This window comes from Montipora foliosa, chromosome 9, assembly GCF_036669935.1.
Source record: "Montipora foliosa isolate CH-2021 chromosome 9, ASM3666993v2, whole genome shotgun sequence".
Taxonomy (NCBI): Eukaryota; Metazoa; Cnidaria; class Anthozoa; order Scleractinia; family Acroporidae; genus Montipora; species Montipora foliosa.
This window is the reverse complement of record NC_090877.1, coordinates 15,006,016-15,017,608: the sequence shown is the minus strand read 5'-3', so window position 1 is coordinate 15,017,608 and position 11,593 is coordinate 15,006,016. Positions and strand designations below refer to the sequence as shown.

At 39.6% G+C, this 11,593-nt stretch overlaps 1 protein-coding gene across 1 annotated transcript; it reads right to left on the bottom strand.

The window, feature by feature from the left end:
* Nucleotides 1-2,702: 2,702 nt before the first annotated feature.
* LOC137970087 (uncharacterized) lies at nt 2,703-9,811 on the bottom strand. The gene is made up of 3 exons (XM_068816562.1): nt 9,535-9,811; nt 7,952-8,853; nt 2,703-7,112 (listed from the first exon to the last, which is right to left on the bottom strand). The coding sequence occupies exons 1-3, from the start codon at nt 9,695-9,697 to the stop codon at nt 5,871-5,873; spliced, it is 2,307 nt and encodes a 768-aa protein (XP_068672663.1). The 5' UTR covers nt 9,698-9,811; the 3' UTR covers nt 2,703-5,870.
* Nucleotides 9,812-11,593: the final 1,782 nt, after the last annotated feature.

The window sequence follows — 11,593 nt, the reverse complement described above, 5'->3', positions numbered from 1 at the left end:
CACCAATCATGCTAACATGTTCACTACACAAGGGGTCTACATCCTGCTGCATTCTAGGGGTGTTATAACGATCCACTTACACAACAGAGCGTTAATGGGTCCCACTGGTCTACCCTCCTTGCGGAAAACTATGCGCGCGCGTGACCACGTGACAAGCGTGTGATATTTCAAATAATTATGGTGCGTACGATTTATTGACGCGCACAAAGTTTAGTTTCTTTGGGAAGAACTTTTATTAGTTTTCTATTCACCGTATTTTGTTTGCCATTTTTTCCGGTTTATTTATTCGGATTAAATTTGGAGTTTTGAGCCTACCATTAATGGAGAACTTTTCTTAACCCCTTTGAATTCCAGGAGTGATCAGTACGTAAGTTCTCCTCACAATTTCATTGAAATGTCAAACAGATAGGTATTGAGAATGAAGAATATTATCAGCTTAAAGGGTGTGATCTTGATATAACATGACTACCCAACAAAGAAATCCATGGTGCTTGTTAGGAGAATGAACGTTTCGATTTTGGGAATGACACGGTGACCACCCACTGACGTAACACTGGGAATGAAGTTGGACGTCCGCGTCTTAAAAACGCGCGTGCTTAAGCTCTCTAATATTTCAAATGACGCGTTGACCGAACCGTCGTGAGTGTCGATGTCCAAATCGCAATTGTGACGGTTTGCGCAACGCGTTGCAGTTGCACGAATATCGAAGCTCACTGATCTGTGACCCATTGGAAGGTTGATAATGATAGCCCCGCAAGATAACAGAAGTAAAGAAGATAATGTCACAGTTAAAGCTGTTAATGTTCACATGTTTCGTATGAACGTCGACACAACATACTTCCCAGGCTAAGTTTATTACGTATAAGGGAATCTTTGCTGACGTCATTGTTTATATTCAATAGCTCACAGATGGCGTCATGCTATTTAGAAATCAACTTCAAAAGGTATAAGAATTTGTTAACCTTTGATAAATTTCTAATTTAAAGCCTTTTAGCTTTGACAACAAGCCAGTTATTAAAATTCTTGGGTGGCAAAAGCGCCAATTGTCTCCTACATTCTTTGTAAAATTTCGAATTTTCAAAGCATCATTGCTCAGAGTCGGATTATCTGGTATATCGGGTTCAAAGGAGCTCATTATGCGATGCACTTTCAATTTTCGGTATATTATTCTCGGCTGACTGATTAGAAAATGTTAGCTTTATGCTAATGCACCAAAAAGTGTAACCAAAGATTCCCCTGTACACACGTTTTTTCTGTAACTAGACTCTCCGTGAGCGTAACATGGGTTGCCTGTGGTACGTGTTACACAAAAGAAGAAGGTACTGAGTTGGGTGGTATTGAACTGTAGCGTTCCAGTATTTTTTTTAAGTGGTGGGGGGAGGGGGAGGGGGAGGGGGAGGGGGTGATGTAGACTATTTGAGGGGTCACCCAGACGTCACACGTTGAATTATTTTGTAATGTCGTGTCCCGTTTTGAGGTCTTTCACTTTTTTAAGCTTTGGTAATAAATTCAGCTCAAAGATAACAAAACACGCTCTTGAGTGAAACTCACTCGTTTCTTCTTTAAAGGGGCTATGTCACTGAAAATGATATAATTCCATGATTTGGGGTGCAGGGATGGCTCGATTCCCAGACTCGGTGTCATATGTGGGTTAAGTTTCTTAGTTCTCTACTCTGCACCGAGAGGCCTTTCTACGGGTACTCCTGTTTTCCCATCTCCTAAACATTTGCCTTAATTTGCGTTAATTGTTAATTTCAGTTTACAGTGTCCCCAATTAGTGCTCCAGCGCTAGAACGACTTTCCTTTTTTCCCCAAAATCCCCAAAACGTAGAATGAAACATTGCAATAACCACTTAAGACTGTTGAAAAACATGAAAGAAATACTGCAAGAGAAGCATGGATGGACATAAATGTACAAGATTGAAACGGATTACATTTGGGTAATCTTGAGAAAAGTCAACCCGACGTTTTTCAAAATTATGGCAAATCGCCTCGATAAAGTTCGTTTTTTTCTCAGAATCATTTCGTTTGTGATGTAACCATGCTTTTATCGGTGAGGGAATTTGACATTAGCATTTTCGAGTTTTAAACTCGTGATTACCGAAAGATTTTCCCGAAACACCCTAAAATAACGTGTCATAGCCCCTTTAAGGTAATTCCTTAGTATTGCATTGCGCATCCCTACTGCGCACGATTTTTGCATCATTAGCGCGCGCACATGAGTACGTGCGCATACAAAACGTAAGAGATTTCGCTCAAACTAAACCCGATAGCGAAATAAATGCTCCTTTTCTCTCAAACGAGCACGGTGATCCCCGAATTTTTTTCCAGGTATTTGCTAAGAACAGTCTAACAAAGAACACATTTGAAGAACAAAAAAAGTTTGATAGTAGGACATGAATGTTTTTGGAAAACAGTTGCGAACTGGGTGTATTTTACCCAAGGCGAGGACTTCAAGCTAACCACGGAACTGTCCCAAAAAGTGCACTATTCCTACAACCAGGGAATCAAAGTCGGCGAAAATGACGCATTACTGCTTATGTAAATAAAAGAAGCTCTATTTTCAAAATAAAATTTTGTGTCTTTGAAGTAACCAAGAGTTAATTCTGTATGAAGGTGATACGAATTTTTAACGCGAAAACAGTAAAAATACCCCAAGAGCCTGTTGACGCGTAAACAAGCACGGTGACCCCATTTTTTGATTGCATTTTTTAATTTTCATATCACGAATGTTAATTATGCCAAGTTTCTAAAAAAGTTTGATAGAAGAACAATTTTAAGGGAATTAACTTAAGTGAAATAGTCTGCAAAAAGACTAACTGCGAATTACTCTGACGGACGTTTTCCTGCATGTCATACATGTCTAGAGTTGCACACTGAACATGTTGTTTCCGCTTCATAATTTCTCTTCTTTTCAGTTTAATCAGAAACCCATGGGTTTCTGGTTTAATCTGATGACAGGTCAAGTCTTTTTTTGGTTTACGTTTGCACCAAATGGTATCGCAAAAGCCGGGAGTTACGGTGCAGCACTTTTATTTCGCGGGGTTTAATTTTCTCGGATTTTGCGAATGTACTTGATCCGCGAGTGAAAAGAGAGAATGAAAGATTCTCTGTTGCACGCTTACGTTGTCCTCAAATTTGGTGATTTCACGTCGTCGTTATGCAGAGGACCGCAAACACCCTGCACGTGCAGCACGATTATTTATGCTCTTTTAACCAATGATATTATTGTTTTTGTCGTAGTCGTAGCCGTCGGGGTTTCTTAAACTACTTAATGTTCTTGGTTATAAAAGGAAAAATAAAAAACGTATTTGTGCGGTCCTCTACAAAATAAGGACGTGAAATCTCTAAATTTGAGGTTTTGACGACAACGTGAGCATGCTTATTTTCAGTCTGAAACCACCTCGTCCCAATTTATTTTCACACCTCGCTAACATTTTACGAGGTGGAATTATCGCGAAACGCTTACGATAGTGCAAACTGAGTTATATTTTGAGGTGATGTGTTTTTTTGTCGATGTTTTTGTAGATCATAAAGTCCCTATAGACCTCTTTAGCTTGTGTTTTGTTTTCCCATTTCGGACCACGTGATGTTACTCTAGAGAACAGTTTCTTTGAAATGCCGTCTTATGCACATGCTTATGTGCGAATAACTTACGAAAAACAAAAGGAAAACTCCCTTGAGAGCATCACCTGGTCTGAAATGGGAAACAAAATGTACACAATAGCCGTTGTCTGGCTTAACATTCCTGAAAGTGTTTTGTTTGCAGACTTCGTTAAGGGCCCACAGACGGATTTTTCGCGCGTTGCTAAGGAAGTGAAATGTTACTTCCGGTAAGTGACGTCATCATATCATGAGCTGACAAGAAAACCCACTCACTAGCAAAAGTCACCGCACAAACTGTTGTTTCCATCGAAGGTTTTTCCTTGCCCTTCCTTGCGCTCGATCTCAGAACAACTGAGCATGCGTAAACGAACTGACTTCCGGTTTGAGAAAAAGCTAAATTTCCGGCAGTCTTTAAATTGAATTAATTTTTTTTTACATGGCACGTTTCACCCCCAAATACAGAATGTAGCAAAGCATTGATTTTTTCAAATCATCTTTTTTGAAAAAGTTATCGGTATTTCAGTATCGTTTATGTCTTTGAAAAGAACATTTTTCAAAATAGAAAGAAAACCATGCTTGGCTGGATGCAAAAACGAATACAAATTATCAAACCATCGATTAAATACCCAAATTGCGTAGCACGGAGACAAATTTAGAGTTTTATTTTATTGGTCACATGACCATGGGCGTGGCATGATGACGTCATATTTAGGGTCATTGGCTTACAAAAGTTGGAAACTGACCAAAATAACGCCAAATTCTCTCAAATTACTTAACCATTACATCTTTAGCAACGCAGCCCAAAAAATACGTCAGTGGGCCCTTGAGCGACTTAAAAATGATACGTATTTTTACGGGTAGAATAATGAAAATAGCACGCCTGTTGTATTTCCGATTTGAATAACCGAAAGCGACTCCTCATTGGCCGAAAGTAATTGCCAACTCGCTTAGGCTACCAATGAGAATTCTATTGAAATTTGCCGACTCGCTTAACTTTAAGCGAGTTGGGAAAGGAACTGTTCTCATGGAATTTTTGGTTGTCACTCGCTAAGCGACCTGAAAAAACCGCTCATGGCCATTGTTGTTTTGCCAAAAATGAAAGAAACAAGTTTGATAGTAGCTCATCTTTTGTCTCTTAGCTCCAGATATCGAGCAACAAACGGCATGACTATTCTGGGGGCTGGGGGTGGGGGGTGAGGGGAGGTTAGGCCTTGGTTAGGGTTATTGCATCCTTTCGTTTCCCGTTTCACGTTTCACGTTTCACGTAAACGCAATGCTGACGTCTTGTTCACGTTGTACAATACGGGCGAACTATCTTATAACTGGATGGATACGAACGGTTTAAACGAAAAATAGAAAATGAGTGGTTCATTATTATCATGCTCACGTTGTCGTCAAAACCTAAAATTTGGTGATTTCACGGTTTTATTTTGTGGAGTGCAACAACGAAATGCACGGAAATTCGTGCTGCATGTGCAGCACGATTATTTTTACTCTTCTAACCAATAATATTCTTGCTTTTAAACTCCCTGATATTATTGGTCTAACGTGAAAAAGGAGTCGAGTTCAGTGCACGAACTGTGCCAGACATTGCCAGACATTAAGAAAATAGACACATTTAAGGTTTTGACGAAAACGTGCGAATACAACAGAAAATCCTTCTCATTCCCTGTGTTTGGTTTAAAACCTTTTTAACTACTTATTCAATCATTAATTTTTTGGCGGTTTGTATAGTAATCGCATGATTTCGAGTGCAATTTGGAATAAATAACCACAAGTAAATTTTTTCAAAGACGAGCAAAAGGTATGAGCCCGTAGGGCGAGTGCGATTTGTAGTCTTAAAAAAAAATTTACGAGTGCTTACTTATTCCAAATTACACGAGAAAAATCATATGATTACTTACTACTAATACACATGAAAAAAGTCTAGATATTAGATTATCGTAACTAATCAGAAGAAACGCACGCGTATCACACAATCACTCAGAAGTCGCGCCATCCGGGGCTCGCATTTGATTGGCACTTTGAGACTTTTTTGATCATTGACCAATCAGTGCGCTTCGTGTGTTACCTGTTTTTGTAGTGATTTAGATCTTTTCTGTATTGTGCAACTCTGGAAACTGCATTTCTCCTAACCAATCAAAATGAATAAAATGTTCCATTGATACCATAACATAGGTGATGACATACAATTTACTCATCATGAGTGGTTTATCCGCAAGAAAGGGTGACTAGTACCACACGTTATTAATATAACATTGCAATTATTGAGATGCGTGTCTCAATAGCAACTCCTTGAGTGCAATTCTCCTCTGATTCGAGGCTGTGGAAGCTGGTTTATTAAACCACGGTTCAATTACAATGGCCTCTGGATCATCTTCCCAGTTCTGCACAGCTTCAAGAATTTCTTCAAGCTGTGTTCCGGTTTTGTTATTCTGCAGGCATGACTGAATGTCCTCCCGCTTTTCAACTTTTATTTCAAGAACATGACACTTGTAACCGAATGCGGGACCAAGAAACTTGTAAATAGCATATTCCCAGCAGTTGTTATGCACTCCATCCACGACCACAAAGCATTGTTCACTTGCTAAGGCATCTAACACGAGGGAGAAACAGTAAGCTTCGGCAATATTCTGCTCAGTGATGTCTGGTGTCACAGAACACCCTGGCTTATGAAATAATTGCTTGGCACTACAATAAACATAACCTTTTTGTTCGATGGCCTCCATCGAATTCTCAACCAGGTAAGTTTTGCCGCTGCCAGATACACCTCTCAATATGAGCAAAATTTTATCATCAGAGATCATTCTAAGATCGCTCAAAATTGTCACTCCTTTGTCAAGTTTAACAGCATCACCAGATTGAAAGAAACCTTCAAGTTCATCTCTGTTATCTTCCTCAAGTTCTCCTTGGTCATACAAATGATCCACTCGCTGAAGGAGTTTTCTGGGCAAGGATGACGACAAAGCTTTCACGGAATTTTCTACTGTTGAAATCTTGTGGTAAGTGCCATCAATATCTTTTGGATGGAATCTTGAGAACAGAGCTAGGGAATAAACACTTTGTTCACCAATTTCATAGCAGGCCCGGTTAACCAAATTTGACACATTTCTTGTAACACTTTGGTTGGTGGCAAAATCCTTTGAAGTTCCTTTGCTGATGGTCACATGGGGTACAAATTTATCCGGGTTTGCTTCCAAATTGATTCCAGCTTTACCAAACTTAAATTTTAAAATCTCAAGAAGTTTGGAAAGTCCTGTGTCATCTTTGATACGGGCATATAAGATCTTGTTGTGAAACTGGCCAATACCACTAAAGCAAAGTTTGTGGCTGATTGGAAGAATGGAAATCAACATTGGTTGAACAGACCTAAGGATGCTCTTAGCCATGGTCACTTGATCTTCATCACATAGACTTAACATAAGAAGGGTGATGTGAAGTCTTTGGCTTGCAATCAGTTCAAGCTCTGCTTCTGGACTCAGCTCTGCATAAATATCATTTTGAATCTGCCATGAAAAATAATTTCCATAACTAAATGTTTACAACTGGATAATGTTATTTTAACCAATATTTGCATGCTTCCTTGGCAAATTATCCTGACAGCCGGACACTGGAGAGCTTCTAACGATGCAATTCCCACCTTAAAGGCCACTAAGAAAATGGCAGTGACTACTCTTGAATTCAATGCATTTTAAACTGGTATGGTTCAGACAATGAAAGGGCTCAATTCCTCAGGACAAGAGTAGACAAGACCCCAACTGCAGTCAGAACCCAATATCTCCTTCTTCAAGGCTTCTATAATTACTAAAGATTAGTACGGCAAGGTGGGGGGGGGGGGGGGGGGGGGTTGGGCATTCCAATTCTGTTGCATACACAACTTGTCTCCATACTACATAACTGGTGCTCTACTCATTTTACCAGCCTCAAATGGAGGGAAAGCTTAGTGGACTTTAGAGCACACATGCTAGGATTTGAAACAAGTGAGAGCACCATTGGGATGTGGTCAGCAAGCAATATCCACTTCACTTCATGTGCCTATTGACTTTAAAATATCTCTTTTCAGGCTAAAAAAGATGCTCTACATCCCTCAGCTTATAGCGTCCGAGATGCAGTGATGGCTAACATATTAAAGCAATGATCTCGTGTGAACACTAGCCGCAATCATGTCTTTTATCATAGCTAACAAAATGTGCTGCAAAGTGTGGATGGATTGACTGGAAACAGGTCATCCCAGTAAATGGTGTAAGGAAGGGGGGGGGGGAGGGAGGGGGCCAGGTAGCAGAACTACAACACATAGTTCTGAATGATATACATCAAGATATTAAAAATGTTTTTGAAAACGAACCTTACGAATGTTGTCAATTACTTCCTCATCGGAAATCTGCACAGCAATGAAGTAATTCGGGACTCTCCTCTCTTGGAGTTCTTCAGGGATATAATTTGTTGCGCAGTTCATTTCATCTACAACTGACACTTGCTTTGAATCACTGCAATCTGCATCATTCTCTTCATTTGATGCACAATTAATTCTCTGTTTTACATCCAATATAGTTTCTTGGCTTCCAGTTGAACCAAAGACCTTGTCAATCCTTTCCCTTTTGTCCCAAACTATTTCCTCAAGGTACTTGAAATACTGTATTCTGTGCCGAGGAATAGCCAGGTCAACAAAATGATCAACTGAAGCAAGGTCATCCCACGAAAAATCTTCAAAATGCTTCTCTATAATTCCAACAAAGCGATCTAGGTAACCAACAGTGAAATCCTTTGGTGACAACTCTGCATCCCATTTGATTCTTGATATGACATCACTCGCTGTTTTCATGGATGGTTTCTTCGTAGAGACATTGTTATCTTGTTTCACAAACTTTTGCTTTCCTTTTGGGGTGATGTGTTCCTTAACATTTTTATTAGTGTGCAATGACTCTGCGTCATTGCCGCTTCTAGCACTTCCCAACTCTATGTGCTGATTGCGGCACTTTTTTCCAAATTTACAATTTCCATCCAGGAAGAATTTACAAACAGTGGATGCAACTTCCACTGCTTCTTTTTCTCCTGGTAAAGAGACTGGATTGACAAAGTTAAGTTTATCTATAAACCAACACTTAGCTTCTTCCACCAGATCACATATCATCACTTGTCCACAGCTTTCATGTGCCTTGCTGTACAGTAGCGATTCCAGTTCTGTATAGGCAGGTTGGTTATTCTGTGCCATAACATTGATAGCAGGAGGAATTTCTGGGTATTTTTCTAAACAAGAAACAATGTTTAGAAATGAAAAGACGTCGTGATTTAATGTGTCCACTTAGCCCAGTCTTACTTGCCCCCAACCTGCAGTCACGATCATGTCTGATCATGTCCAACGAACTGATTTTTTACCTGGAGAGATTTACTAGGTAAAAGCATTGATATTTGAGATGGTTGCATTAGAGTTTGAAATGGCTTGCTTTCATTTTTGAGGCTGACATTGTCTCAAGAGGTTTTGGGGGCAAACTGTTAGACAATACTCTGCATAATTCAATAACACAAAGATGCTAAACATACAACTGTATCCTTGCATTGCACGTTTCCTCAATGCTGATACGTTGGTTCCCTTTACCCCACTGTGCCTCCAATGAATCTGATCAGAAAATGAATGGAATTATAAAAAAGGATCCAGACTGACGCTTCACCAAAACATTAGCAAGCAAGCTGCCATGCCTCTGAAAATGTTGAGACAAAAGCGGGTAAACTGATATCACCCACGCCACAAACTCCATCCAAAACATAATCCTGTCACTACTTAGTTTCATGGACTTCTTGTAACCAGTGGACTAGAATTTATTCAAGATCGAGAGATTTTGGTACGGTATTTTCATCCAGACCTCAAAAAGGACGAAAATGTCTGATTTCCGTTTTGTGAGGTATTTTTAGCGGAAAAAGCACTGTTACCTGGAATTGTGAAAATTATTTTGATATCGCTTTGCATAAGATTCACTTCATAGTGGAATATTTCATCATGATCTCCTCCTTCGAATGTTGTAAACAATTCTCCATAGATCGATTGCAGGGCTTCGACCTCCATTTTTCGATCTTCGGAAAAGCACTCCTCCATAGTCTTGAAACAGCTATGAACTCAAATTGACAGTTGTTATGATATTTATCTTAGGAAAGATTTGCAGATACTTTTAAATGGAACTGGTTTCGACTCGATGATGCAATTTTTCTATCCTTTTCAGCCATGACGGTGGAAGACCTGTGCACTCTGACGTCACCCGGTCCACAGGCACCCCACGCTCAGTATGAGCGCGGCCGACAAAAATATAAGAGTTTGTATGGGAATCCTGATAAAAAGCTTAAGAAGATAATTACATGAAAAAATTCTCAATTAAAAAGCCTAACCTTATTGCCAACCTGGGTAACTTCCTTCCTGTGTGGTTATTTTCCAGATCCGACGCGATTTGAGCCATTTCTCAATTTCATGGTTCTCAACGGTTATAATAAAGGTTTATAGTCACCTCGCCACCAGGAAGACTCGCCACCAGTAAACTCGCCACCAAGGGTCACATCAACTTTTTAAATTTTTTTTTCTAGTCCTAGATTAAGTATTTTTTCCTCAATTGCAAATGACAAACTTAACAGTGAAATTTTCTCGTCCAAATGGCATCGCTTGTTTACGAAAGGGAAAATTGCATCACCGAAGAGTGTATGAATGTTGGAATCACTAAGGGAGAACGAAGGTTTTATAGTGCGGAGTTTCGAAAAGTTTTGAAAACCGGGAAATGCGCCAACTGATCGATCGAAATAAAAATTACGCCTCGGAAAATATCATATTAGGCTTGGATTATGAAAACTATTAACGGATCGCGGAAATGTATACTCAAGGCGAGTCTTCTCCTTATAAAAATCAACACAGCTTCGCCTTCCACTAAATAATGTCCTTGTAATGATTTATTACAGCAGACGTAAGGCAAAGTACTTGAAGAAACTGAACTTGCTACAATCATTTCTCAAGTAGAACATAGTTAGTAGCTAAAAGGTGATTGCATATTGGTGGCGAGTTTGCTGGTGGCGAGTCTTCCTGGTGGCGAGATGACTAGTTACCATAATAAAATCCCAAGGCTGGAAACTAAATTATCAGGTGCCACCAATATGAGTCAAATATTCATAGATGAAATGTTCCCACGGTCACAATTCCACATCACAATCAATTGGCAAAGATTGAACTTTCATTCCAACCCACTATCAACGCAATACAAGTCCTGCGAGCGGCGGTAATAGGCCTTATCACGGTTTTCGACGCCATCTTGACGGGCAGGCAAAGCGGTCAGAAATTACAGTGTTTGTATGGGAATCCGATTGCAAATAACTTCTTCCAAGATTGAATTTTTCACAATTTCTAAATCGCAACGTTAAAATACTAGGTAGAAGATTGTATTCACCAAGTTTGAAGGATGTAGCTTGGCTAGAAGACGCTCAGTTGATTTTTTGAATTTTCCACACATTTGTCTGTAAATTTGGCTGGGTAGACAAACGTCTAGACGCGGTTCGCGGGAAAAAAATTTAAAGACAAATGTATGGAAAATTAAAAAAAATTAGCTCAGCGACCTATAGGAAAGCTACGTCCTTCAAACTTGCTGAATACAATCTTCTACCTAGTATTTTAACGTTGCGATTCAGAAATTGTGAAAAATTCAATTTCGGAAGAAGTTATTTGCTATCGGATTCCCATACAAACACTGTAATTTCTGACCGCTTTGCCTACCCGTCAAGATGGCGTCGAAAACCGTGATAAGGCCTATATTGCAGGAAAACGGCTTTCTAAACGTACGCTTCCACACAACAATTATGGCCACGGCTTCGACCGTTGATAACGAACTGAGTCTTACGGGGGTGGCAGACCGTAGTTTTGCAACGGAAAATTTCTTGAGATTTTTTTCATATAATTATCTTCTTAAGCTTTTGCTCAGTGTGAGCATGGCCGACAAAAATATAAGGATTTGAATGGGGA

What these genes read in the sequence shown, in the direction of transcription:
- LOC137970087 (XM_068816562.1), bottom strand. Translation starts at nt 9,697, where the DNA reads ATGGAGGAGTGCTTTTCCGAAGATCGAAAAATGGAGGTCGAAGCCCTG. An exon ending in AATAATTTTCACAATTCCAG is followed by an intron (nt 8,854 to 9,534) that starts GTAACAGTGCTT and finishes TTTCTTGTTTAG; the next exon opens with AAAAATACCCAGAAATTCCT. An exon ending in TAATTGACAACATTCGTAAG is followed by an intron (nt 7,113 to 7,951) that starts GTTCGTTTTCAA and finishes TTTTCATGGCAG; the next exon opens with ATTCAAAATGATATTTATGC.